General features: G+C 47.2%; 2 protein-coding genes across 3 annotated transcripts; one reads left to right on the top strand and one right to left on the bottom strand.

The window, feature by feature from the left end:
* The first annotated feature begins 162 nt into the window (after nt 1-162).
* Nucleotides 163-23933, top strand: glis2b (GLIS family zinc finger 2b). Its single transcript, XM_034539137.1, has 7 exons — nt 163-758; nt 16473-16674; nt 16806-16936; nt 18281-18436; nt 18537-18670; nt 18757-18875; nt 18997-23933. The coding sequence occupies exons 2-7, from the start codon at nt 16497-16499 to the stop codon at nt 19713-19715; spliced, it is 1437 nt and encodes a 478-aa protein (XP_034395028.1). The 5' UTR covers nt 163-758; nt 16473-16496; the 3' UTR covers nt 19716-23933.
* On the bottom strand, nt 23180-26897 carry pam16 (presequence translocase associated motor 16). 2 transcript variants are annotated; one of them, XM_034539141.1, is made up of 6 exons: nt 26785-26897; nt 26433-26517; nt 25931-26067; nt 25322-25387; nt 24449-24527; nt 23180-23198 (listed from the first exon to the last, which is right to left on the bottom strand). In XM_034539141.1, the coding sequence occupies exons 1-5, from the start codon at nt 26785-26787 to the stop codon at nt 24450-24452; spliced, it is 369 nt and encodes a 122-aa protein (XP_034395032.1). In that variant the 5' UTR covers nt 26788-26897; the 3' UTR covers nt 23180-23198; nt 24449. The 2 variants fall into 2 exon arrangements, with proteins under 2 accessions (XP_034395032.1, XP_034395031.1); XM_034539140.1 differs by lacking the exon at nt 23180-23198 and having other exon boundaries at nt 24367-24527.
* Between the last annotated feature and the right edge of the window lie 402 nt (nt 26898-27299).

Here is a 27299-nt window from a genome sequence, read left to right as displayed (position 1 = left end):
GAGCAGACGAGGAGAGCTGCGAGAAAGGAACGCAAACAGCCCCACCTCGGCATCTGGAAAAGCACCGAAGAAGAAGAAGGAGACGATCCTCCCCCTCTACCCCACACCCCGTGGCCAACCCGCCCTATCTACCCTACCCACCACTCCATGCCATCCCTCTGGTTCGAACTGCCCTCCCACCCCGTCAGGAGAGCCACGACCACCCATAGGAAACCCCCACTTGACCAGCGTTGCCATTGAGCGATGCGCTTTGAATTTAGGGAGACATCACCTGCGTTTTGGATGCACAACACAACCGGTGGGCTTCATTTTTTATTTTTTTCCTCAGCGGGAACAGTTATGGTTACGGATTCGGGTGTTTACACTTTTTGACGGGTTTCCAGTGGCACGATAACATGCAGAGCCACGGCGACAGACACGGCTGTCAGTCCATAGATTAGATTCAAACGACCCGCAGTCAAACGCGCTGCGCGTGAGCTCATGTTTGATTTGTTCTATTTCTTTCCATGCGTAGAAAGAATCCTGACAATGGTCTGGGGACGGACCGCCTCTTCAGACACATAGTTGTATCTGTTTTTACAAGACGTATCAGTTCGGTGCTTCGCGTTTCATCGAAGAGAACGCGACACATTGACGAGGAGTCACTCGACACCGACGCCGCTCGAGCCAGAGGACTTTGTGTGCGAAGTTTGCGCCGACGCGAGGGGGGCCAAGTCGGAGACGTCGCGGCCACATATCCACGGCGTTTTCCCTGAAAGGTAAGCCGGCGGCGCCTCTCCTGTCAATGCCCGTCCTGCACAGCGTGCCTGTTGTCATGTGTGTCCGCGTCGGGCTGAGTGTTCCGCGACGGGTTCAAACAGGGTAATGACCTATTTTCGGAGCCTCTCCAGCGGTGCGTCCTTATACTGCAGCCCGGACTCCCAGCACTGTCATAGCCGCGGCGGACGTGCCTTGACCGCCGGACGTGCCATTTACGCGGCGTGCTTCCGACTGTTTGACCCACCTTTCCCCGCATGTCTGAATCCTCTCTTAACCCCCCCCCCCCCCCCCCCCTCCTCCTCGACCCTCAGACATTTTTAGAGCAGTATCACGAATCCTGCCCTATATAGGGGCGTTCATCACAGCTCAGCCAGCTGTTGTGCAAGATGCGGGCTCGTGCTCTCTGAGGTTCTGTCACAACATCTGATAAAGAGTTCAACGTCTACTGCTCACATTCACTTCAACCGTGACGGTATGTTGGTAAATACAACTGTGACCACCACAGGAGGTGCACGCACATCAAACAAATGATGTCAATTCTCAGATTTACCACATTGTAAGACTACATCTGTTCTTATTTAATGCAAAGTTTTAGGAGAGGACGTGTGGTCACCTAAAACTCACCTAGTTTACCCTTTATTATGTTTCCGGTTTGCAAACAGCAAATGGCCGCAGCCCACCATGAGTTATTTATGCTTAATAACCTCTTTGGCTCACAAACAGCGACTGGAACTGGTGAAATATGTGTCTTGCCAGTTCATAATTTGTTTTTTTTCCCTATGTTAGTTAAGGCCAAGCACATAGCGCAGGGGGCAAGGATGAGCACAGGCACACATGCCGAGATAAAGAGCTATTTTCCTCCAATTAAGCAATTCCACTGTCCCTAAGCCTAATTGTGTGCACACTGGGACTGGGTTTGGGATGGACCTTCTCCCCATTGGCTGCCTCCCATGGGCCCATTGTTCCAGAAGATGCCAGGGGAAAGAGCAGAGCTCTGCCAAGGCAGACCTAACAAGCCCTGTGCTGGAGTGGAATAAGGCCTGATCATTAAAAAGCATTAGGCCACAATGCAGATCGAGGCACACTCAGGGGGCTGCAGTTGTATTTTGGATCAGAGGGGGATTGCTGTTTATTTCCAAGGTGACTGTGATGGGCTGTGTGAACAATGTAGCGTGTGGATGCATGAGAGAAACCGTCACACATGTCATATGAGACTGGAGGAGGCCTGGCTATGGGCCCACTGGACTGGAGTATGTGTAGAGGAGCAGCAAAAGAGGCCACACAGGCTTTGTGCAGAGGGAGGACATTGACCCCCTCCCCTTCCAGGCCCCTGCTATTTAATCCATAACCCCTTTCTGAACTGTGAGCACAGGTGCTCCGCACATCCTCAGCCTGCTCACCGCATTGTTTATCAAATCAGCTGATGAACAGTTCAGCCTCCGGTCGACCACAGAATCCATCTGAAAGAAAGGCTTCTATCACCGTCGGCACATACCGTGATACTTCTCTTGCACAGCACTTAAGTCAGAGCAGGAGAAACGGCTCTGGGCGCCGTCATATAGCCAGATGTCCGCTGGGGTCCAGCTGTGCGTCCCTGTGGTGGCATTCCACACTCAGGATGTGTGTGTGTGTGTTTGTGTAGGCAGCCTTTTTTTTTGCTGTGCATTTTCTCATCCTGACTGCATGCTTGGCCAGATGTAGATACTCGGGCAGCTGCTGGGTGCAACAGCTCGCACAGAGCTTTAGTCAGAGTTTGACACCGACTTGCTTAATCTGCTGCAATTAGGACGCAAGAAGATATAGCATAAAGGCCTTCCACCATGCCAGTGTCTGAAATCTAATCACGGGTGTGGTGGTCACCTCCCCAATGTTCCCGTGCCTTAAGATTTTGCAGCCACGCCACAACTCTCTGACATCATACCCCTGGGGTCCCAAGTTGTGTGAGGGTAAGGCAGCTGCTCTATGGTGGAAAAGGAGGACCCTAATGGCATATTCCTTGCGTCAGAGAACAACCACCAGGCTTGTGGTAGGGGAATGGGGGGAGCCCACAGTGCACTTGTACTTAATGTCTTAAACCAGGCTAATAAAAGTGCACCGCATCTGATGTGAAAAGATCACATTCAGTTGATTCTTACATTGCGAGTGTGGCACCTTAAAGAAACTCTCATTTGACATCCACAACAGCGGGTTTTGTTTTTCACACAGTGTTGTCGGCCTGTTGTGGGGCCAATAAAATATGTTTCCACTGAAGGGGAAAAAAACTCTGAGGAGGATGAGGACTGCTACCAGTAATTGGGTGGAATGTAAGTGGAACAAACTGCAGTGGGAGAGCCAGTGGGAGTGTTTGAATTTATATCACAGTGGGGCTTCATAGCTGCTGGGGATTACGGTCAAGCTGAAAGGCAACTCATCAGCAGGGGAGAGAGGATTATAGTGGTCAATGAAAGAGGCAGCATGGAGTGAAAACAAGGCACCTGATACACGCTTCACCCTATCTTCAGGGATCCCCATGACAGATATGTCCTCAACACTCTGATTTCCCAATCAGACAATTTGGTGATTCCTCCTCTCGGGTGCCTAACAGATTAAATATGACTAACGTTATGTCATGTCGAATGGATTTGCACATCCCAGCTCTTGACCTTTGATTGGTGCAGAGCATGTCAGAGGAGATACAGGACAGGAGATGTCCCTCCAGTGAATCGAGCTAGAGAGAGGACACTGTATGATGCGGTATCCGTGGTCAGGCTTGGATATCAGTCCCCCCCCCACTTTGTTAATCATTTGAAGTGTTTGGGACATTATTGCTTCTTTTGCAGCTGATAAACAAGTGAATTTCATACGAGCCTCAAGACTGAAGTCATCGATGTAATTTAATTTAAATCTAAGTTGAAACGGGGATGATTCATTGGCTGAACTAGAGTTAAACTTGAGAAGGACAGAGAATGACTCTCAGATCAGTACAGTTCAGCTCTGGGCATTTTTCCCCAAAAAATATCTTATCACTAATCATTGCCATGTGTGCAGCAGTGGAGGTGACACACGCATACTTTGGCGTGCTGCAGTGTGATGTGTCTGTGTGCGGTGACGGCCAGACTCCTGGGCCCATACAATAAGAATAGACCGAGCGGATACTGAGCTTGACTCACACTAACGTGCAAACTGAAGGAGACCAGTGCATACCGCTTTGCTCCCTGGCTGGCCGGGCTCACGAAGCATGCATTTTTCTCCAGTTAAACTGTAACCACTAATCACTCACGGCCTCACTGTTTCCTGGAGCAGACCATTCCTGGATCCCCTGGGTGGGTTAAAATGCTCCCTCTGGGAATATAGGGTCTACCCTTTTTTTTTTAAATCACCTGTGTGGGACGGCTCAAACAAGCAGAGGACTCTTGCTCTTTCTGTGAGGATCTGCCACAGTGAGGTTTAGGGGTCAGTTCCTCTGTTGCAAGTCTGCAGGGCTGCATTTCCAAAATAAACACACTCCAGCTACCCCACCCTGCCTCCTCTCATTCTCTTTAATGCTCCTTCTGCGCTCCCCGCTCAGGGTTTCTATCGTGAGAGAATTGCAGCTCGCAGAGCCCTTCAGACAATATGCAGACCATGTCTGGGGCTGGGCTCACTTGATGGGGACAAATTAAAGAGAACACAGCAGTAACGCCAAGATTTGAAAACACAACAGCAATGTAAAGGAGCTGTGAGAGAAAGGGTGGAGGGGTTAGAGGAAAGTCCACTTTAATATTTAACTTATAGATGATAGTAAACTTGGAGCTCGCTGGGATCTTTTGCATATCTGGGAGCTCACTTCAAGAAGCTGTGAGTTGTGCAGTAATATACCAATACAGCCATGCAGTTTAAGTGGAGACACAGCTGGTTTGTATTATTATTTACTTGTTTGGCCAACATTGGATCCTATAGTTTTACCCCTCAATAGCACGACAGCAGTTCAGAGGTATGTGTGTGTGTGTGTGTGTGTGTGTGTGTGTGTGTGTGTGTTTGAAGAGAAAAGAAAGGGAGGAGTCGGACAAGAGGGGCTCCGGCTGTAAGTACGCGTGAGGAATAACATGCTAGGAAGGGAGAGACGGGGGAGAGGGATTGATGGTCTTTTTTAAAGAAGGGGATGAAGTAGAGACGGCTGAGGCATTTCTGAGACTCAAATAAGACTCTCAAGTCTGGGCCTGGGCCCGGCTCCCTGTCTGGGCATATCCAGTCCTGTCAGCTTGCTTCCAGACTTTGCCCCCTTCACCCCCTCCTTCTCCTCCATCCCCGACTCCCTGGGACTCCATCTCCTCCTCACTTTTAACTCTCCTTCTTTCCCTTCGTCCCTCCCTTGCATCTTCGTCTCCCACTTTCCACGAGGCCCCAGCTCCATACGTGACGCTTACATTATATAAGACATTCTCCATCTTATACATGCAGTAAAGGGGAGCGAAAAGAAAAAGTTTAGCCTTTAAGTGTTTACAATCGCTGTGGTGTTGTAGAGATGTTGCCAGCACTAATTTAATTCATATGTGCCGTGGATGTTTTTCTTCTTATGAGGGGAGCCGTATGCAATTTGGAAATGTTTTTGAGGTTACATTTTGTAAAAAGAAAGACATTCTGGCCTCAGATACTCCTTTGAAAATGCCTCACTGTTTTAATTTGGCTGCTTAAAGTTATAATAATTTACAGCTTGTAATAATAATCTTCAGCTTGAATAACGACCAGTCGCTACCTTGACACAGCCCTCTTTTACTGCATCCGATTGCCTCTAAACGCCTTGGCTCCTTGTTTGCTCGGCTCTCAATAAGTGGTACTGCCAGTCATGGTGAGCGTGGCTGTGTTTTTAATTGATTCTAAATGTCAGTATTGATTCAGGACAGAAGAGTGTGTAAGAGCATGACCCTGACCTTCAACGCTAATTGAGATCCTCTCTTAGGCTCACTCGGTCCAACGCTGCCAGTGTAAGATTGAATTTGTCCGCAGCACACTTATTAGCCCTCGCTGCTCAGTGGGCGACGCCAAATCAAAAGAGGGATCAGCTCCAGATCTTTCTGAAGCTTGTTTCCAACAGATAACACACATGCCAACGAATTGATATCAAGAGTTTAGTGCTACTCCATTTTACAGCATTATGCTCGACTCGTGTCTGTCGCCATCTCACTCGCCCTCCATCTGTCCCTTTGCATCTGTCTCTCTGCTCTCGTTTTCCTGTTTCTCTCTCTTGGATGGAGCCTGCAAAAGATAAAAGCTGTAGGGTGGAGCCTGTCACTTAATGGAGCTGGGACACAGAAATACTGAAAGAAAAGGAGAGGGAGGGAGATAAAGGGAGAAAAGACTGTCATATTGACCTTGTCTTAATGCCAGCCGCGGTGGGAGGGGACCCGCCGGGGCGGAGGGTTTCTCAGAGAAAGCAGGCGCTCCATGTGAGGAGGGAGAACACAGTTTAGTTGGCACAGCCTCACAAGGAAAAGACAACACGGGCTTTGTGTGTACATATATGTGTGAGATCATGGCGAGGGAGGCAGAAGGGCTGAAACGCAGCTATTGCAGACAGTATGGGGGGCACACCCAGATTTAAAGAAGCAGGAGCTCCTGGATCCCCCTGCAGTATGTGTCCCCCCCCCCCCCGGCGCACTCACACAAATACACATCACGTCACATTGTCTGCTAATTGCTGTCTGCTGTTTTCTATTTCTCCCTCTTCCTGTTTTCAATATGCATACTTTTTTTTATGTTTTGGAAGCCGAAACAAACACACAGTAACGAAGACACTCCCTGTCCAGAGCACATCTGGCTCTGCGTGCCCGCCGCCCTCCCCCCGCTCTCTCCTGACCAGCAAAGCTGGTGCACAGGTGTGACCAAGCCCTCTCCAGGGACAGGGAGTGGCCGTTCCAGAAATTCTGGGGCGAAAGAAGTAGAAAAGTTACGACACCATAGACGTGTCCGATTGGCCTCAGCAACGGCACACAGCGCGAAAGAGTGCAAACCACCACCCCGCCCCGAGCGTAGCCCCCAGCCTCTCGGAGGCCGTGTTGCATAAAGCTGTTGTTGGGATCATATTACCGCGGCTTTTGAACGAGAAGACTTCCCAGGGAGTTCACTATGTGCCGTTGGCTTATTGAGTTGCAAGCAAATGAAAGTGGCCGGGGTGCAAGGGGTTTGTTTCTCATGCGTGTGGTGCCATAATATTCCCGTCCAGGAAATGACTGTGAGACAGGCGCACCCCTCCCAAAGCTGGAGCGGTACCGCAGTGCTCTGAACTGGTCTGAACTCCACAACACGCTGTACACTAATATCTGTACATAAGGGGCTGTAATGTGTGTGTGTGTGTGTGTACTGAATGCATTGCCCTGATTCCTGAAGCTGTCCATCGGTGACGATAGACCACGTTGGCTCAGCAACTGGTGCTGAAATATACCCCGGGTTTCCTGCTTATCTTACCACACTTTCCATACACATGCCACCCCCATTAATCTGCCCTCAGCTCGCTATTAAATGTGGAAGAGAGGGAAAGAAAAAGAGATTTCTGGACCTCTTCCTATTCCCTCCCACCCAGTGGCTTAGAACCGGTGCCGGGTTTTCACCAGTGAGGGAAAATCCAAGACATCTCCTGTTGAGTTCAATGTGTATGTTTTGAAAAGAGCTTGAAGTTGTGGTGGTTATTCAGTGATACACTTTCATACTTCATTAAGCTTTGGGGCGCACACCTGTGTGCCTGGTTTTGGGCTGAAGCCACTTCTCTTCAGGTTGCCCTGGGATTTAGGGAGTGGCCTTGTGTTTGTATGTGTGTGTGAGAGAACCTGGTATTTTAAAGATTTAGGCAGGTGCCAGTGCTTTGCATTCCTAACCATTTCTGCTGCCTTTAGGGGAGGTCTGCCTCCACAGAGTCGGCAAACCAGGGGTGAATGTGTGCGTGCACATCTGCACATAAGTATCACAGGGTTTCAGCTTCATGTTTGGCCCTATAAATCCTATAACCTCCCTTTCCATCCATGTCTAAGTGCACTTTGCTTGATAAGATCACGCTTTGCATGCATGCGTGTCTACAGGGCTTAGCATACCCCTGCCGTTCCATTATATACCGCAGTGGTAACACATGCCACCTGCACTGCTCCAGCAATGAAATATGGAGAAAATGACACTTTTGTTTGGAAAAGTATAACCTCCTGTAATCATTACGTTAAAATGCCAGATCGGACAAAGCTACACCTGCAGAACATATTACTCGAATTTCATATTGCCAACATAGCTGTTGGAATAATGCTAATGGTGGTGTGAGTCAGCTGGAATGACAGCATTTAGTGTGGGAGTCGCAAAGACTTCCGAAACACAGACCCTATCCAACAACCCCAGCAAAATGCACACAGCTGGTTAGTGGGCTGATGAGACGGCAACGAGCTGGGACGTGGCCTTCAGAAAGAATCCATTCAAAAGTTCCTCCGGTACCTTTAAAAAAAAAAAACACAAAAAAAAACAAGGGTCAAAACCTCACCACATGCACATAAAACCAAAAGATGTTTACTTCCAGTCACGTTGTGAATATGCACAAACTGTAAAACCGAGCTGTTCATTTTTATCACGGTGCTTTTTTCCTCTGTGACCCACCGCTCTGACGGTCTCAGGCAGTTTTTCCTCCCTCTCTCATTGGCTTCATTTCTTTATCCCCCCCCCCCGCCTCTCTTCTTTCCTCTCCTGTTGCTTTCCTACTGAGCCTGGTGTGGTGACGCCCCTGCTTTAGCTGGCGAGCCAACTCCAGACCCTGTGATTGCGCGCAGGAGTCGAAGGATTGCATCACTGCCTGTGGGGAGAGGCCACAGGAATGGACTGAAAATGAGGGGGGGGGGGGGGAGCAGTTGAGAGAGAGACACGTGAGAGGGGTCTATGCAGAAGAAGAAGAGGAGAAAACCGATGAAAGACGACGGGGACATGAAGTGAGGAAGAAGTCGAGAAGGAATGGGGCTGAGGGAGATCATGCACGTTTTTGTTTGTATGAAGTATGGCAGAGCAAAGAGGGGAGAGGAGCAGTGAGGGCTGGAGGGAATGCACTCAGTGGCCTGCAGGAGGTAGAGAGGCCCAGTAGAGTTAGTAGGAGGACAAAGAAAGCCAGGGTGGGGATGTGTAAAGACAAACACATACCTCTCTCCTCTTCCTCCCCTGTCTTCTCTCCTCTCACCGACGGCCGTGGGTCTCCTGCTGTGTTCATTGGCTGCGCTACGAAACTGCAATGTTGTGAAATGCCCCACGTTATTGTAAGATTACTCACCCCTCTTCAAAGCCCACAGTCCCGCCGCGCGGAGGGCCTTGAGCATTAGTGTTGGGCAGGTTTACAGCGTAAACTCGGAGTCCTTGTCCCGTAGAGTTGTATCTGTTTTCTGTCCCGACGCTGCAGCGTTTTAGTTGATTAAAATCCTACGTGTCTGATTTTGAATGGGAGTAGGTGGGATAAAAACTAACCAGTGACTGAAAACACATGTGGCAACACGTGGCGCCTCAATCACATACTGTTCATGTCATATAGCAGCTCCTAGGGAGTCTAATAAATTGGCCGTGGCTTGGGGGAAGTTTCCTAGCCTCATGCCAATGTGCAGCTACTCCCCCCCCCCCCCCCCCTATACCTGCCTCTTCTATTTTCATCTATTCTGTCAAAAAATTTAATGATATTCGCAACCTCTGGCCCCTTCAAACAAATTAGCATGATGAAAAACACATCTCAAGAGCTTTGCATGGTAAAAGGACAATTCTTATTTGTGAAAGGAAAAGCATTATTATATGTATCTGGTAATGCATACTTCCCTTGAAAGTCATCCATCACACATCCGCCCATCCATCCCCACCCCACCATGAGTCAAGTCAGGTCACATGTGTCGTGCGATAATCCCGAGTTGAGCAGGTCATAAAGCTTTCTGACACAATGTGAAATATCATTCAGATGTTCATAGATCATGCACGGACTAATCTCACTGTACGACACACTAAGTGGAATTGCTGTGCTGTTGTCAGGTCTGTCTGGATGCTATTAAGATGCAGAGTCTGGTGGAGTGTTTTCTCTCAAATTATAATGATGTACCACTAACAGTCTCCCTCTCATGTTTAATTCAGCCTGCCCGGCTATTAATAAAATAAAATCTCTCATCAAAATCCACAGTGTCAGGAGTGTATTCTTTACATTGTTTTCTGCACAAACGTCAAAGTCAAAGATACGTTTTTTATTTACGACACTTAGCATCTAGAATTGTGCACACCAAATTCCCATTTCCCAAAATGTCCAATAATTCATAACCAAAGTTTGGAAAGCAAGTGCAGCTAGTGTCAGGCTGCTCATATCACAGTTTGCATCCTAACAGAAATGTTAATGTTGAGATATAACTCGTTGTTGAGAGATCGCATGCTCTTCCTTTCTCATGTAGAAGTCCCCTTTGACAACAAACCACAAGTGTGACCCGCCCTCCTCCCTCCTCCTCCCTCCCTCCTCCCTCCTCCCTCCCTCCCTCCTCCCTCCTCCCTCATCCCTCCTGGCACCTTCCCTCCCCGCCTGCCCTCTGCCTGGAATTCCTCAGTGTCTGAACACTCTGGCTGGAGGCCATTGGTAGCTCGCTGAGAAGCTTCCTGTTGCACTCTCTCCCTCCTTCAATCCGTCTATCCCTCCCTTTTTTCTTTCCTTCCTTCCCTCTTGTGTCTCATGTGTTGTCTCAGATCTTTCCCTTCCTCTCCTCCGTTGCATCTTTATCTCTTGACTTTGCATGCTCGCGCTCTCATTAATTGGTGTGGGTGATATGTTCCTATTCTCTATTTAAAACCTGAAAAAGATATAAGTGGCAATCTTGTACTTGTTCCTCCCGGCGTTGAAGCATGTGAGCACACTTGTCACTTTGTCTATGAATCGCAGCCGGTGTGACTCTTTTTCCTCGGTAGCCCATCCCCAGTGGCTCCATGCATGTTGCTATTACGTAATCCTGCATACGACAGTGTTTTTTTTTAATCAACAGGGGGCGAGGAGAATGGGGAGAGGTTTAGATTGACAGCAAGAGTGAGTGAACTATATTCATTACATTATCTTGAAGAAATTGCGTGAATAGAGTAAATAATCTGGCGTTTAACATCCCATTAAAGCCAGCTAGAGGTTAGCAGGCGAGAGAATAACCAGACGAGAAGTGGAAGAGAATAACAACATGAAAGAGGTGGACAGGAGAGAAAAACAAAAGCAAAGAATAGAGGAATAAAGAGAGAGAGAGAGAGAGAAGGAATATGAGGCCCAGAGGAGGAGGAGTGGAAACTGAGGTTTCCTGTCTGAGGAGTCAGCTGGCTGAGGAGGACAAGGGTAGAAACTCTCTCAGCTGTGTGTGTTTGTGTGTTGAGTGATACATCAGTGGTGGAGGGCGTCTGCGGGGGCTGAAGCTCAATTGAGTATGTGTCAGCGGAGGTGGGGTCACGTGGGCGAGAGGGACAAGGAGAGACCATGTGTTTCCAATATACAAATCAATAATAGGACTTTAGTCGAAGCGTCTATTTCCTTGTCAGTGAAGCACCTGAAGTTCATGTAAATCCAAAAGGAAAATTGCAAATGGCCACCATTTTACTTTGAATCGTGCAAATGCTTCGACCACGGAAATCCAATTATTCAGAGAATTGTGTGGGCGGAAACCTGCTCGAAACGTGCCGAGTTGTTTACTCCTCTCAGTTGAAGATGTGAAACCCCAAATGTCAGAGTTCACACCACACCCAGGCCTCAATCGGTGACCTTTGACCCCTCGTTCCCCACCTGGTGGATGTAGAAACCAGCAGGTCTAGACATGACACACGCTGCAAATGGAGGTCTTTGCACATCGCAGCTAAACCACAGGATTACAAAAGCAACAGAAACGTATTTACTAAACAGAGTTGTTGACCTTCGGTTCATGTGGTCACTGCAGTGCCGGACATGATGAACACTTCTCGAGTAAGTTGGTGCTGTGGGGAAGACTCGACGGACACGTCAGCTGAAAGGAGATTCATCCACCTCAGTTTCATAACCTGGTTTCTTAAAATTGAAATTGTCGGAACTCACTAATTTCGAGATAGCCACGGCCTCGAAAAGGATATGGAGTCGCATCACAACAACAACAACATTTGCGGAATTGCTTTTTCCTGCAAGGATTCTTTTTATTTTTTATGATTGTTCGCTGTTTTACACGTTTATTAACTTCACACCAACCATCACATAGATGTTCCCACCACACTCTCTCTCTCTCTCTGCTCTCTCTCTCTCTCTCTCTCTCTCTGCTCTCTCTCTCTCTCTCTCTCTCTCTCTCGCTGCTCTCTCTCTCTCTCTCTCTGCTCTCTCTCTCTCTCTCTGCTCTCTCTCTCTCTCTCTCGCTGCTCTCTCTCTCTGCTCTCTCTCTCTCTCTCTCTCTCTCTCTGCTCTCTCTCTCTCTCTCTCTCTCTCTCTCTCTCTCTCTGCTCTGTGTGTGTAAATGAAAAAGAGAGAGCAAAGAGCCCCAGGGAGGGATGGCTTACCTCCTACAGACCACCTCCCAGGGTCACAGCAGGAGGCAGATTAAGTTACGACCAACCTCAGAGGGAGTCACACAAAACGTGTACACACACACGCACGCACACACACACACACACACACACACACACACACACACACACACACACACACACACACTATCGCTCTCTTGAAACAGTCTCAGAAAATAAAACATTACACAATACGATTTTGGGCCCTGTAACGTCACCAACCGCCCGATGCTCTCGTTTCGGAGCGGACTGAGCGGACGGAGCCGATCGGGCTGGAGATCAGGAGGAGGGTCAAAGGTCAGCTCTGATCCATGTGAGCCCAGCCTCGGAGCACGGAGGTGTTGAAACACATAGCCCTCCTTTGACCAGATGCCCCCGCTTTTTTTGCTACCTCACCCATCGGCTAACTCCCACACCCTGGACCCATGCCCCCCCCCCCCCCTCGAGCCTCATCAAAGGGCGGTTTCCTCATGCAGGGGGGTGGATGTGGGACTCGGGTGGGAGAGGGTTTTGCAGGGGAATAGGTGACCGGGGTTGCTAAAGAGGACACACACAAACCTCTCTTTCAGGACTCCTCTTCCTCTTCTACTTCCTCCTCCCTTCATCCTCACCCTATATCCTTGCTGTGGCCCCTTCGGTCATCCCTCCTCTCTCTCTGCTGTAGCCTGTGTTTACTCTGCTAGAGAGAGAGAGAGAGCGAGAGAGCGAGAGAGAGAGAGAGAGGGCCCAGAGAAGGGACAATGCCGCCTTTCAGAGAGTCTGTCGACCCCACGGCTGAGCAAGGAAGTCTGCATGGGGGCCAGCCAACACCCCTTCCACAAACTTCACAGCCACCCGCCACCGAGATTTACACGCACACACTCGCATATCACGCCAAACGCCACGCTCCCTTCCTTCACTGTACGTCGTTCTGTTTCTCGGTCGGCTCGGTTCTCTTTGTCTCACATTTCCCACAAACCCCCTCTCTCCGTTGGCTGTTTGGAGGACGGAGTCGCGATCATGTGACTTCAGTCCAAAATCCACACGCCGTGACTCACTTCCCAGTCGGTCTCTACTATTTTTCCACAAAGAAATAGTCGTGAGACTGAGGTGAGATCCAGCAGTGGGGACCAGAAGCTGCACTCGCCCGGCCCATCAGGGAGCACATTAGACTGGCATTGACGTCAATTATGGGAGAGTATTATAGATTTCTTATGACCTGCTGAGGTTCAAGTCCAAGAGAGTTTGTCTGTGAGTAATTCACTCGACAGCCTCTATGAAGAGACATTATTGGGCTGTAGTCCAACATTATATGACGACTAAATATGCTGTTGGGCTGCAATTAGCAACTAGTTTCATCATGAATTAATCTTGGGATTCTTTTCGAGATGGACAGACAGACATGTTTTAGATTGTGAAGCCCTCTGAGGCAAATTTGTGATTTGTAATTTTGGTCTGTGCAAAATAAATTGAATTTAATTGAACTGTATGAATCCCAAATTGGGAAATGATTGAGTTACAGCAGCAACGCTAACAGTAAATAGAGGTCATACAACACGAGAGACAGATATGTACAGAATACACAATATCAAGAATATATTACAATACACTCTTATGAAATATAAACATCGGATAACATACTATATAGTATATAGATCTATTAGGAATAATTCATTAGAGTCCATGATGATATTTTAAAAAGTGCTTCTTTTGAAAAGGGAGCACATTTCCACAGCTGCAAACATGCCATTTCTGTCATATGATTAATTGATTATCAAAATGGTTGCTGATTAATTTTCCGTTTTACTAGATTAATCAATTCATCTTTTCAGCTCTAATATGTTGAAATGACGAGATCAGTAAAAGTATTTACACACTGACCTTTCTCCTTCTGCAACAGGCTGAACGATACCAACAATGCTCTTCATTATAACGGGCAAAGGACACATTTTTTTAATAAATTGTCCATCTATTTTTATTAAGGAGGTTTTGTAATGGTTTGCATGTGGAGCAGCCGCCTGAGAAGAGCTTTTGTGTGTGGAGACCCCTGCAGTGTCTCTCTGCTGGGCACACAGCTGTAGGATGATCACATCTGAGGCGCCAAAAAGGATTTGTAGTCCACATTTATATCGATCAAAAAGTCCCAAATCTGTTCTCGTCGTGCTTTACAGCCTCGATTATAGCGTCGCCGGTTTTCAGTTTGTCCCTGCAGCTGATAGCAGTAGGATTTATAGAAAGGTTAAGCTGACTCTCGGTCTCAGGCTAAGTGCTTTTACTCGATTGAAGTGGGTGACAGATTTTGTGCTACTTTGGCCCGACAATAAAGCCAAAAGTCTTCACAGGCTGTGTGGTAGGAGTTACAGTAAGTTAGTCATATGCACCAAATCCAGAGCGAGAGAAACAGAGATGTGTTCTCAATGAGGATCTGACTGGTCTGAAGACCTTCATTTTCACAGCTAATGGCAGTGCATATAACACACTGATAATCAGAGCAACAGCCAGTAATACACTTTTATCATTACACAGTCCTGGGTTCACCTCATGGAGCTAATAATAATAAATCAAGCATGTGTCAGAGTATAAAGGATTAATTTAGCAAAGTCGAGGCTGATGGAGACACGTACAACCTGAAGAGACAAAGCCTGACTGTAGCTGTTCAATGTCAAAATGATCTTAAGGATGGATTCCAATTTGTTGGTATTGGCAGCTCTAAATCAATCCTCCACTCAATTTGAGCAATATAAGAAACTTGAAGCCAAGATCAAGATGAACCGGTGGGTCATGGGCTAGTTTATAATCAGATTAAAGCCAAAGGGGAGTTTGCCTAATATGATTCTCCTTGTGCATGTGGAAACACCAATACAGAAAGATATCCCTGATAATGCCATAATGCTGCCCTGTGTGCATGTTCATACAGTATGTTCCTCTGTTTGCATCGGTACGTGTGTGTATCATCATCCTCTTATCTATGGCTGATTGAGTCTTTAGTGTGTGTGTGTGTGTGTGTGTGTGTGTGTGTGTGTGTGTGTGAGCTGGTGGCCATCCCTCGTTTGGCTGGTGGACCTGGTGACCTCTCCGCTCCGTGCCTCCCAGACACAAGGGCTTCTCATGTGGCCCCTGGCCAGTCGCTCTCAAAGCCCACCATTCACTACCGACCGTGGCTTCTGAGAGTGTGTGTCGGCATGTGTGTGAGAGAGGGAGGAAGAAGGGGGGAGAATCTGTTGAAATTACAGTTTGATTAATTGCTTGTGTGTGTGTGCGTGTGCGCGTGTGTGCGTGTGTGTGTATCTCAACATGCACACTGGGAGCTGCCCGACGGTGAACTCCAGCAGAAATAAAGGACACCCTGCAACTGTGTGTGTCGACGGAAATATGCTTTGAGGAGATGTGTGTGTGTGTGTGTGTGTGTGTGTGTGTGTGTGTGTGTGTGAGGCCGGGGAGAAGGAGCAGTGAACCCTAACACATTGTGTTGAATAGCGAGCTTGGCTTTAAACCAGCAGTACTGTATTAGCACCGCCTATATGTGTGGAGCAGTACACACTGAAAGAAGAGGAGTAGACATTTGATTACATTTAAGTTGAGAGGAATGTCCAGACTCCATCGCATGGTCCACCACGGGGACGCTGGCTCAACCTCATGGCAGAGGAGACTACAACTAAAACTCAAGATGACAGCTCGATGAAGCTTCCTGCTCACAACCCCCAGGCTGGGTCCAGAGGTCAGTGTGTTTAGAGGAGGCAGGAGGCAGACGGAGTAGGTGCAGCTGGACTTTGGGTCTCAAAGGTCCATGGGGTCTGAAGGTGCACAATGTGGGGGCTGGGGTGGGGGTGATGTGACAGGGTGTGCGAGGGCCGGTGGCTGAGGGGGTGAAGCAGAGCTGGCGGTGAGCGTGACCATCTGGATTGGATTGTAGAAATTCCTCAGGAAGAGTGTGTGAGTAAAGGTCAGCATGGAAGAAGAGGAGGGGGTCGCTCAGATCTCTGTGTGTGTGTGTGTGTGTGTTTTTTTCTTTGGCGTACTCAGTTTTTCAGTTTATGACTGTGGTCAGTTTACTATTGTGGGACAGTAGTTCTTGTGGGAATGTGAGAAACTTTCTACAACTTTCGTGGGGGGGAAATATTGCAGGTGTGATAATCTGCAACTATCTTCCATCGGAATGCAGCACTTCATTGTAATGTGGTCGTATGAACACCAAGCGATCCTCCATCGGTCCCACTCGGCCTAACCCGGCCCCTCTGTGACTGTGTGTGCAGGTGGGAGGTCAGCTGTTTGTGGTCATGCTGTCCCTGGACGAGCCCCTGGACCTGAAGCTCCCTCGACGGGCGAATGGGTGGGACAGAGGGGCGCGCTCCCCCCCCATCTCCCCGCTGCACCCCAAGCGAGCTCGCCAGCTCCGAATGGCGGATGACGGCACCGCAGTCATAGAGCCCGCCTCGCCATCATCTCCGCACACAGGTAACTACAGAGCATGAGGCTGCAGCTCTGTGAGGCTGCAGTGAGGCACAGTGGCGTCCGGAGCAACTTAACCATGCCATGTGAGATCCCCTAGGTGAGAAGTGTGTGTGTGTGTGTGTGTGTTTTCTCAGGTGTGCAGGTGGTACCACATGATTGGGCAGACACCCCCACCCCCCCTGCGGTGGACCTGAGCATGTCTCCCTCCTCCCGCCACACCACCAGCTCTCCAGAAATGACCAACGGCAACTACATGGCCTCAGGAGTGAGTACGACTAAACCGGGGCTTAAACTCACAGACTTACACACCTGTGCAGGTGTTCCACGTCACTTTTATTTGGCCCTCCACTCTCTCTGTAGTCTCCCATCTCTCCGCTGACCTCCGAGTTGTTGAAAGAGTAAACACTGTCTACAACGGAGTGACTCAGCCTGCTGGGGTCAGCAAGTCAGGAACAACATCGGGTTGTGTCACACTCTCCATAAGCTTGTGTGTGTGTGTGTGTGTGTGTGTGTGTGTGTGTGAGAGGGGGGGTTACTGTTATCAAACACTTCTTGTGTTCCTAACAAATACCTCTTGTCTGCTTAACTTGCACTCAGTGGTCCCACTGGCATGCAAGTGTGTGTCTGTGCGTATGCATCTGTGTGTGTGTGTGTGTGTGTGTGTGTGTGTGTGTGTGTGTGTGTAGGTATAATCAAATTTAAGACAAGGTACAGCCGTGCAGACCTCACGCCGCCTAATTCAATTCCCTCCAAATTGAATTGAGCCACGCTGGCTGGGACCATTCAGCCCCACTGAGTCCCAGATAGCCCCCGACCCCACGTTACAGATACTCAACACTTCACTCCCCAGTGGACGCAGATAGGATGCTTTCTGTCCCCACACTCTCTCTCTCTCTCTCTCTCACACGTAAGCGCTTGTTATAAAAGAACCGCTGCACACATGGCTTCTCCCCTTCCGCTCACATACTTGTGCATGCAGAGGCAGAGTGCAGGATGTATGTGTGATTTTATGAAATGCATCACATACGCATTTCTGACACAGGTGAAGATGAGATCAATTTGCACCCGTATTCTCTCCGTGCTTCCCTACTCTCTAAATTTATTCCAAATTCCACTTTTCTCCAATACTGCGCTCAGTTTCCTGCTAAGTTACTCTGTGCGTGTGTCTGTAAGCTGGTGTATTAGCTCTTTGAGCCCCAGCTGAGGTTCAAAGAATCTTGCAGCTCTCATGCCGAGCTCGGGGATGTAGGGAGGTTTTATAGCACGCAGCGGGTGACTACAAGGCAGAGACGGAGATCAGCTGTTCTGTACACCATTGATAAAAAGATAGACTTTTGTCTCTATCGAGTTGTTCTCAGTGAGGCCATCAGTACCCGTGTCATCCAGCTGATGGTCTGCTGTCAATCGTGCCGTGTAGACGTTGCTGTCAGAGCACCGTACTGCCGCCATCGGTCATGGCTGGCAGGGCATACAGTTGATCACATCAAGCTGTATCTTCACACATTGCAGTAAACATGAACTAAAGCCGAACATGTGCACGGTTCTTTCTTTTGTGTGCAGAGGGTTAATAATCCTTTTTTTCCCCCTATTTTTTCTGCTTGTTTATCAGAATTCTCACATCTCACAGGCCTTTCAGTTTTTCATGCCAATCGGAGCCGGGGCGGGACTTCACCTGCCAACCTCAATGTTCATTGGCCAGACTAGTGACAAGAGAGCCTCTCCTGACCTCTCAGCGGACGAACAACTGGCCTGCCACTGGAAGAAGGTAAGAACCCATTTTATGACCCTGGTGTTTCCAATCAGCTCAAAATAGCATTATCATCACCGCCAATTCATTTGAAATGCTGCATGTCTCTCTCCTCCAGTGCCATCTGCTCTTCGACTCCCTGCAAGACCTGGTGGACCATGTCAACGACTTCCATGTAAAGCCTGAGAAGGATTCTGGGTACTGCTGCCACTGGGAGGGCTGTGCTCGCAAAGGGAGGGGTTTCAATGCTCGGTGAGTACATCATACACTTGGGTAATTTACTAAGTGTACGTATCGGCGGAGGATTATTGAGGATTTATTTTTTGTATTGCTTGCAGGTACAAGATGCTCATCCACATCCGCACTCACACTAACGAGAAACCCCATCGCTGTCCCACCTGCAACAAGAGCTTCTCACGCCTGGAGAACCTCAAGATACACAACCGGTCACACACAGGTCAGTACAGACGCACCCAGCAACGCTAACGTCAACACGTTTCTCTCTGATTTCTGTCAAGTAAAATTGTGAGATTTGGTCCGTGCATTCTCAACATAAGGCTCCTTTCTCCTCACTGCAGGGGAAAAGCCCTACATTTGTCCTTATGAGGGTTGCAACAAGCGCTACTCCAACTCCAGCGACCGCTTCAAGCACACTCGCACACACTATGTGGACAAGCCGTACTACTGCAAGATGGTGGGCTGCCTGAAGCGCTACACAGACCCGAGCTCTCTCCGCAAGCACATCAAGGCCCACGGCCACTTTGTGACTCAGGAGCAGGGCTCCTCAGGTGGGGTGGGCTCGCTGCTGAGGGGGACTCAAGGTGGATTGCTTGCTCGCGAAGGGGGTAAGGATTCAGAGCCGTCCTATATGAGTGCAGCCCACATTATCATCCCAGGGGCAGCGGCTGCTTTCCTTGGAGGCCATGCTCTGCAGGGTCTGGGTGGTGGTCTTCCACTGTCCCGCCTCAGTCCTCGGCCCCTGGATCTCAGCACGCTCGGTTGCACCGGTTCACCACCCATCCTGTCCTTCAACGGCTCCACGCTGGGCCTGGCCAAATCCACTCTGCTCTCCCCAGGCTTCCACTCCTCGGCCCTGGGCCTGTCGATGATGCCCATGCTGGGGATTTCGTCCGAGTGCAGGTCCCACGGCCAACAGGCCAAGAGGGGCCGGGGGGAGGAGTTAGAGAACGAGGTGACTGGGGGGGTCTTGAACCTCTCCACGGGATCCCATGATCCCCTGTCCTGGGTGGTCATCCCCCCAGGCACCGTGGTGCTCAAGCCAGCTGTGGTCAACTGATACACACACATCCATGCATACACACACACACACATTCCAGAAGAGCTCAGGGGTCGGGATGGGAGGGTGAACGCCATAGTGGGGGTACAGACGGTCAAAGGTGACTGGCTCGCACAATCAATTCCAGGCAATGCATTTCAGAGAGAGGTTGTAAACAGAGAAAAACTGTAGAAACTCATCAGCAAAACAATAGATAACACTCACTACACCTCACAAGAAACAAGTACACAACGCAAGCCTCTTGTCTTGATGGGAAACTAAACTTGGGGCCCAAGAATTGTTCAGAACCTTATATGGCTCCGTATTTTTATCACAAGGCCCAGCAACGGGCTCCTCTTTGCTCTCCTATTTTGTATTTTTTTCTTTATTCATTCCTGTTTTCTTGATGTGACAGTCTTAGTGCTCTGTGTTCTTACAAAAGTCCTGATTCATCGATAAGTATTTATATAACTGTACTGCACAGACAGTGTGCCTCCAGCTTAGCAGTGAGATAGATGTACCGTGTAACTCAATGACGCACTCACAGTTAGGAAAACTTACACGTACTAGGACAATTCTCCACAGTTGATTTTGAAGTTATGACCTATTTTTCACAGTCTGCTGTGATTTATATGATTCAGACAGGCTTGCCAGACCAAAGCAAGTGAACTCAAACCGGTTTCAGCTCCGAGACAGTCCAATTAAACACAGCACTTAATAGTGTCAACTGGTTTTAGTACTGAAACCTCAAAACTGCTGCTAACCTCTCAGCTCCCTCAGTCTAACTGGGGAAAGAGCTCTTATGACAATCTGTCCCTAGTTTGGGGACCGAGATGGACCAGCCTAGTCCACCAGAGTGTGTGCAGACTAGGGGCTTTTAGGGCACAGAGCGAACTGATGCCCTAACACAGACAGACGGTGTTGCATCACCTGACAACGACCAATCATCACTTCATCTTTTACACAAGTGATATGTGTAATGTAAAACCAGCAGCGTGTCTGGCTCCCCCCTCTGGTGGGACTCGATGCACAACGCCCCGCTCTCCATTTACAGACCCGTAATTGAACCAACACGGCCAGTTTGTGTATGAAAGGGCCACTGTGGTGATGATAAACACTAGTTTCTTGTTTCAAAAAAAAAAAAGTGACCCGACCGAAAACCAGCTGTGAAAAAACAGGTGGTCGTCAGACTTTCGCCCGGTCGGTTGGTTTTGAGTCCCATGCTGTGCCAAAAATACCTGGAGAGCGCAAAGAGGGCCGCGCCGTGCCACCGAGGGGGTTGTGATGCACCCGATGCCACAGGCAGCTGGACTGACTAGCCACACTATTGCAAACTGCCTCATTTTATTTACTCTGTCCAAAAGGGGCAACAACAACAAAAAAAAAGACTAATTTGACGTCTGGGAAAACTTTTCTCACGTTTACGATGACGCACTTACCACATATTATATACTCCTTACAAAATGTTACTGCCAAGAGATGGTTTCTTAAAAAAAAAAAAAAAAAAAAATTAAATAGATTGCTCTTTTTTCTGCAAGGGGCTATTTTTTGTCCCCCCGTGGACTCATTCCGGGCCTGCTCGGTGCTCAGAGCTCATGTACAATGTCGACTGCCGTCTCCACAGCGGAGAGGGGGGTCGTCCCCAGGAACATTCCCCAAGAGAGAGACTGTCGCACACCGCCCTCCTCTTTTTTTCACTGCTCCATCTCTGCTGATGTTGGTGGTCTTACCTTTTCATCGCACGGTCTTAGAAATAATCAGTTGTTGCTGTTTTTTGTATTGTTGTCCTTATTTTTTTTTCTTTTTCTTTTGCTGTTCGGACGAGACATTTCTTTCTGATGTTGAAGTTGCTTGTTGTGTTCTGTGACGGCTGCTCTGCACTCAGCTTTCTGCTGTCGAGGATGAGTCTTTGAAGAGGTCGAGGAGAACACGAGAGGGGGGGGGGGTGATGCATCTGAGGGGGTCATATGGTGATTACATTTAGTAAAACCTTTTATTTTGTGCTTTTAAGCTATGCTATCAATGTATGGCCGGTCCACCCTGTTGGTCCGGACTGAAATATCTAAATACCCATTGGAGGAATTGACATTTTGTATTTTGTTTCCCAAAGTGATAAATCCAAATGACTTTGGTGATTCCCCGAATTTTCATATTGACATCACAGGGTCAAAACCTAAGTTTAGGACTAAAATTCCACAAAACTAATGACATTGACAGCCTCAGCGGCACTTTGTTTAGTGCCAATATGCTCAAATGAGACGGTGAGCCCAGTAAATAGTACCAAACATCAGCACGTTACATTGTCTCCGTGCCCGAGTGCAGCCTCACAACGCTGATAGCACGGCGGTGGACTCTTCGTCTTGTTTTTTTTAATCTGAAATACTGAATATGGCTAACATATTGTGGGAGAGAGAAACCACTCTTTGGTGCTTGGTACTGCTCACAACAATATGTGCAAACTCCGGCCGTGCGGTAAAGGGATGATATTGCTTCATTTAAGTTCCCATAAGTCACAAAGGTTAGAGATCACTGCTCTGGGGGGGAAATAAGAAAACATATATCTAGTGGACCAAATAATATCACATTCCTCCATGACAATCATATTACGAGATAATTTAGAGATGGTGTGGGCTTCAAATACCATCTGTCTTAAGTGTCCTAACTAAATTATCCTTGGGGGCTAAATTAGATCTGCAAACGCTGCTTCCTTTGTTCTGACTTTTAATTTCCAGCAGCAGATAAAAGGCAGTCCGTAGAGAAATAACATCCGACTGTGAAATGGCGGAGCGGCGCCGGGAAAGCATGAGAGCAAACAGGGAAAGGGATTGGCTGTATGAATGGACAAGGAAGAGGAAGAGACGAGAGGCTGTGTGCCAGCAGAGGAGAAGAGGCTGAGGATAGCTGCTCCGTGCAGCCGCCCTCCATCTGGTCACCTCCCCAGCAAACGGCCCTCTGAGCTCCGAAGTCGCTGGCTGTGCGGTGCCCAATGTGGCAGCAACTCACAGGCGCTCCGGCCTGCAGGAAACTGGGCCACTGAACTCTGTCTGCCCTCTGGGGGGGTTTTTCTTCTTCTTTTTTTTTTTTTAGATTAAACCCAAAAGGCTCTGCTCCCCCACCTCCCGGCCACAAAGCATTTTTTTACCAGATGAGGGACAACAGGCAGACTAACAAGCTGCGTTCACAGTAAACAAACAGAACCCTTCCGGTGTGAGGCTGATCTCTGTGTCGGGCCTGTGAGGATTCACAGCAGAGATGAACTGCATACCTTTGTTTCTGCGTCAGTGATTCTTAGTCATCGTTATTTTAGACTCTCACACACTCTCTCTCTCACTCTCTCTCTCACACACACACACACACAGTCTCTGCGTTCAGGCTGGCCATTGAAGTGAGTATCCCAGGTGTTAAGTAGGCTAGACATGGTTTCCGTGGCAACAGTGAAACCCACAGATGCAGCGGCTCTCCTCCTCCTCCTCCTCCTCCTCCCGGTCTCCGTCCGTCTCTCCTCTGCAGATCGAAAGGCAGGGAAAGAAAGAGGCGGCAGAAAGCTGAATAATATGACACGGACCCTCACGGGGTCCACATCTTTTGAATATCAAAATAAGCTGTATGATCCATTAACCCTTTGAGCTCAGTCTGTAATGAACTGCACTTTTGTTCCCCTCATAACGTGTGTAGATACGGGGATGTCGCCACATCCTCTCTCAGTGTACAGCGTTATTCAGCATTTGTTTTTGAGAACCAAGAATAATTGTAAAAAAATCATCCTCGGTCGTCAAAATGTCTGAATTTTGTGTCTTTTTTTTTCTTTTCTCGACAGTATAAAAGTGGTACTTGCTCCTGGAGATTTTTTAAAGTAACCCTCACTTAATGCTATGAAAGGTGGAACTGAAATCCAGGGCACAGAATTAGTGTTAGCGAGGTCGGTGTCGTTGTAAAGCGTCGACCGAAGTGCCACAGTGTTGCACAAAGGGTTGATGATGAGACTAGGGCCACGCAAGGCCTGTTCCAAGTTATGTTTTTTGCACATTTGTGAGATATTGTCAGTATTTTAATTTTTCCAAGTGCCTTTTTATTATAGGTAAAATAAAGAAGCTATACACTATATGAAAAAAAATGATTATATAAAAATATATTTTTCCTGGCATCATGTTCTGTGGTTGAACATGCAGAATTTTAGAGTTGTAAAAGTCTCAAATTGGTACAACATAGCGGTGTTCTCCTGTTTTAGAGGAATTTTATTACGATATTGATAATAATGTCAATGAAAAGAAAAAAAATGTTTAATAAAGTTGTATTTGATACTTGTGTATTCATTTCTATTCCAAAAATATACGTTCCATCTTATGGAAATGCGTAAATACATCATGCAGGTAAATGTGATGCCTTCAACATGCTGCCGTCACACTTCCAGGGAATAAAAACAATCATATAATATGAATTAATAGTCAACACGCTGCAGCTTCATGAACTGTGTTCAGCGTTTTTCGGTTATTCAAATCTGCAGTAGAGAAATGGATAAATAAATATGTTTCTTTGTGGATTTGGGTCATTTAAAATACCAATTTTACACATCACTCATCTAAAAGAATGAATGAGCCCATATTTTATCGTTTGTGCTCACTTTTCTCTAAAAAGGAAATTTATCGCCCACAAAATGACCCAAAGTCCGGACTAGAGAAAAGGAGAAGGCTTTTATTGGGTTATAATTTACAGAGGATGGGGAGAGGAAAGAAAGGGGAGGCATAACTTCATACTTCATGTTTCTGTTTTCTGCTGCTTGTCTTGTGTCTGAATACTTAGTTCCTCGTCTAGACGCTCTTTAGCCCGCACCACCTGTACACAACAACAACAACAACAACAACAATGACCGCGTGAAAGAGGAAACACTGAAAACAACCAATCGACACTTCGGTTCCCTCAGAGCAGAAAGATAAAAACATCATCATCATCATCACACAGTCCAAAGAGTGGATTCCTCACACACAGATTCACATGAGGCTTCATTTATTTAAGTTTTGTTTTGTTTAAGTTTTGTCATTCATTTTCTCTTTAGGAGCCTGGAAGAGTCAATCTTACAAAATAGTTTACAAAACTGCCAACGTTCAACTTATTATGATTTGGTCACCTGAACTTCAGGCTTACATGTAAACCGTGTTAGAAAGTTGGCACATAAGAAACAATTAAGTTACACCTTAAAAACGCTACAATAAAAAAAAGGTGCTATCGGCATTTAAAATCTTATTTCACAATATTTGACGTGTTAAAGGGCCGGTTTGGACTTGTAGAAGTGAGGTCGTGAGCATAGATGGTTATAACTGCAAGATAATGCTGCAAACATATTCTAAATATAGCATACACATAAATGAATATATTTTATTTGTCTTTTTTAGGTGGCTAACACCTTTAGCTACTGTCCCCGTCCACAGCGGTGAATTGCTCCGCCCCCGTGCCGGTATAAATAAATACTTCACAAAAGTGTCTTAAGCCATGTTGTACCATATGTACCATATTTGTTTTATATGTTTTGATGCCCTTTTTGTAATTTAGTGAGCTTTAAATGATGAATTGCCATAACTGTCCACTCTACAACACATTTGAAAACTCTTTTTAAGAAACGGAATACTTACTTTTGATTGGACGTAAAATGAACCGCCCACCATCTTGTCGTTGACTTTAAAAAGGTGCTCGTAGTTCTGGAAGAGATATAAAAAACACTTTGTTTGTCAAAGACACTCGTTGACACATTTTCTGTTCATTGTTACAACATAAAAAAAAAAAAGGTAAAGAAACATTTGATCATGTTGATGAATGGTAAAAAAAAATAAACAAAAGACGATGAACCGTGGTTATTAAAAACCGTGCTCCTGATGGGAACTCTCATCTCGGATGGGTACTTTGTAGCTCTGTTACACAGAATGTGTGCGTTTAGCCACGTCAGTCTGTAAAGATATGACTGGAACACCGCTCTACGACCAGGACATCTTCGAAGTGCAAATGGCGTTGAGTGTTTAGTGATTTTAGGTTGGGATAATTGTTTATATTACAAAAAGGTGCAAGGGCATCCTGCCTCGGTAACTAATGAGTTTAGTTTAATAACAGAATCAATGTCTCACACATGCACGCTCCAATGAAGGCAATCGGCCATACAATCTGTAATGACCGGCTAAGTACTACATCACTAAAAGGCTCGATGGCGCTGTAGCTTAGTTAGTTAGCTACACTTTGTTAGTCAGCACCTTCTGAATCTCCTCAGGGGTCAGTGTGGAGATGTTGAGGATCTGTTGCGCCTCTTGCAGGCTCATCCCAGTGATGCTCGAGGCTGCAGCAGAGTGCTGACCGGCACTGTTCCTGGCCTGCGCCGCTGCTTGACTCGCTGCGAGAGACACGACACAAGTACTCACAACTTCAGTTCAGTAAATAACGTAAATGCATGTGAAATCTCTCTGGAACAATTTTACACACACACACCAAATGTATAATTCTCTTTCTACAAGACAACTAGAAGTATAAAACCTTATTATCTAGTCTGTCATTTTCCTTTGAAGTATGCAGTCACGATGATGCAATGCGTTTGTTCTCAACACTCCAACAAACAAGATATGCAGATAACTTTATTTATTTATTTGCAAAGAAAAGTGTGTTTTAGAATATCAAACTTATAGCGTAAGGAAGACACTTGTCAATCACTGTGCCACAATAATAAATACATTATACGTAATAAATACATTTGGATCATACCTGCGAATTCTTGCCGCAAAGCGCGAGCGAACGCGCGTCCCACCACCTGCGCCCCCATCACAACGATCTGCGCGAGGTACTTCGCCTGCGGAGGAAAAACCGGACGCCTCAACCTCACGCGCTCACAACGTTAGCTGACGTCACGTCGAGGTAGTCGGGGTGTGCAGGTGAGCAGGTGAGGAGCACCTTGCCTGCAGCGGAGGACTCGGCGCCACCTGGAGACGCGACGTGACGCACAGCTGATATAACGACCCACGACGTCTCGTGCTCAAGACACCGAGAGTCACTGACGTCAGCGACAGACAGACAGACACACACACACACACACACACACACACACACGTATTCTTACCATTGTTTAACACCACGGTTCCTCGAGGCAGTGTGCGGCTCCTGTGTTCGCATGTAACGACACCGGCGAAGGTTACTTCAGGGTCAAAGTTCATGGAAGCGCCGACAGCCGAGAAGTCAAGATGAAGCCGATGGACGGCGTCATTTCTAATACTGACACCTACTGGCGTGGAGGAGAACTGCATCTTATTTATTTATTATATATATATATATATATATATATATATATATATATATATATATATATATATATATATATATATATATATATATATATATATATATACTTATATACTTGTGTATAACCTGCAACTATTCTGAAATAACTAACAGTTATTCTAATAACTTCACTTTATTTAGAAAGCATCACAAGTCATGTGAGGCCTGTCTGCCTTGATGCTGGTATATAAATTTCGAGCAGGTAGACAGGTGTACACATCATAAACACACATTATTTATTTTAACATCTCTTTATTGTATTTTTTATTAGTTTATTGCTGATCAACAGGGCAACTG

This window comes from Cyclopterus lumpus, chromosome 8 (genome assembly GCF_009769545.1).
Source record: "Cyclopterus lumpus isolate fCycLum1 chromosome 8, fCycLum1.pri, whole genome shotgun sequence".
NCBI classification, from domain to species: Eukaryota; Metazoa; Chordata; class Actinopteri; order Perciformes; family Cyclopteridae; genus Cyclopterus; species Cyclopterus lumpus.
Note: the sequence above shows the minus strand (reverse complement) of the source record. Positions and strands in the feature narration are given on the sequence as shown.

What these genes read in the sequence shown, in the direction of transcription:
- glis2b (XM_034539137.1), top strand. Translation starts at nt 16,497, where the DNA reads ATGCTGTCCCTGGACGAGCCCCTGGACCTGAAGCTCCCTCGACGGGCG. An exon ending in TGGCCTGCCACTGGAAGAAG is followed by an intron (nt 18,437 to 18,536) that starts GTAAGAACCCAT and finishes TCTCTCCTCCAG; the next exon opens with TGCCATCTGCTCTTCGACTC. An exon ending in GGGAGGGGTTTCAATGCTCG is followed by an intron (nt 18,671 to 18,756) that starts GTGAGTACATCA and finishes TATTGCTTGCAG; the next exon opens with GTACAAGATGCTCATCCACA.
- pam16 (XM_034539141.1), bottom strand. An exon ending in TTTGCGGCAAGAATTCGCAG is followed by an intron (nt 26,068 to 26,432) that starts GTATGATCCAAA and finishes TGTCTCTCGCAG; the next exon opens with CGAGTCAAGCAGCGGCGCAG. An exon ending in CATTTTACGTCCAATCAAAA is followed by an intron (nt 24,528 to 25,321) that starts GTAAGTATTCCG and finishes TGTTGTGTACAG; the next exon opens with GTGGTGCGGGCTAAAGAGCG.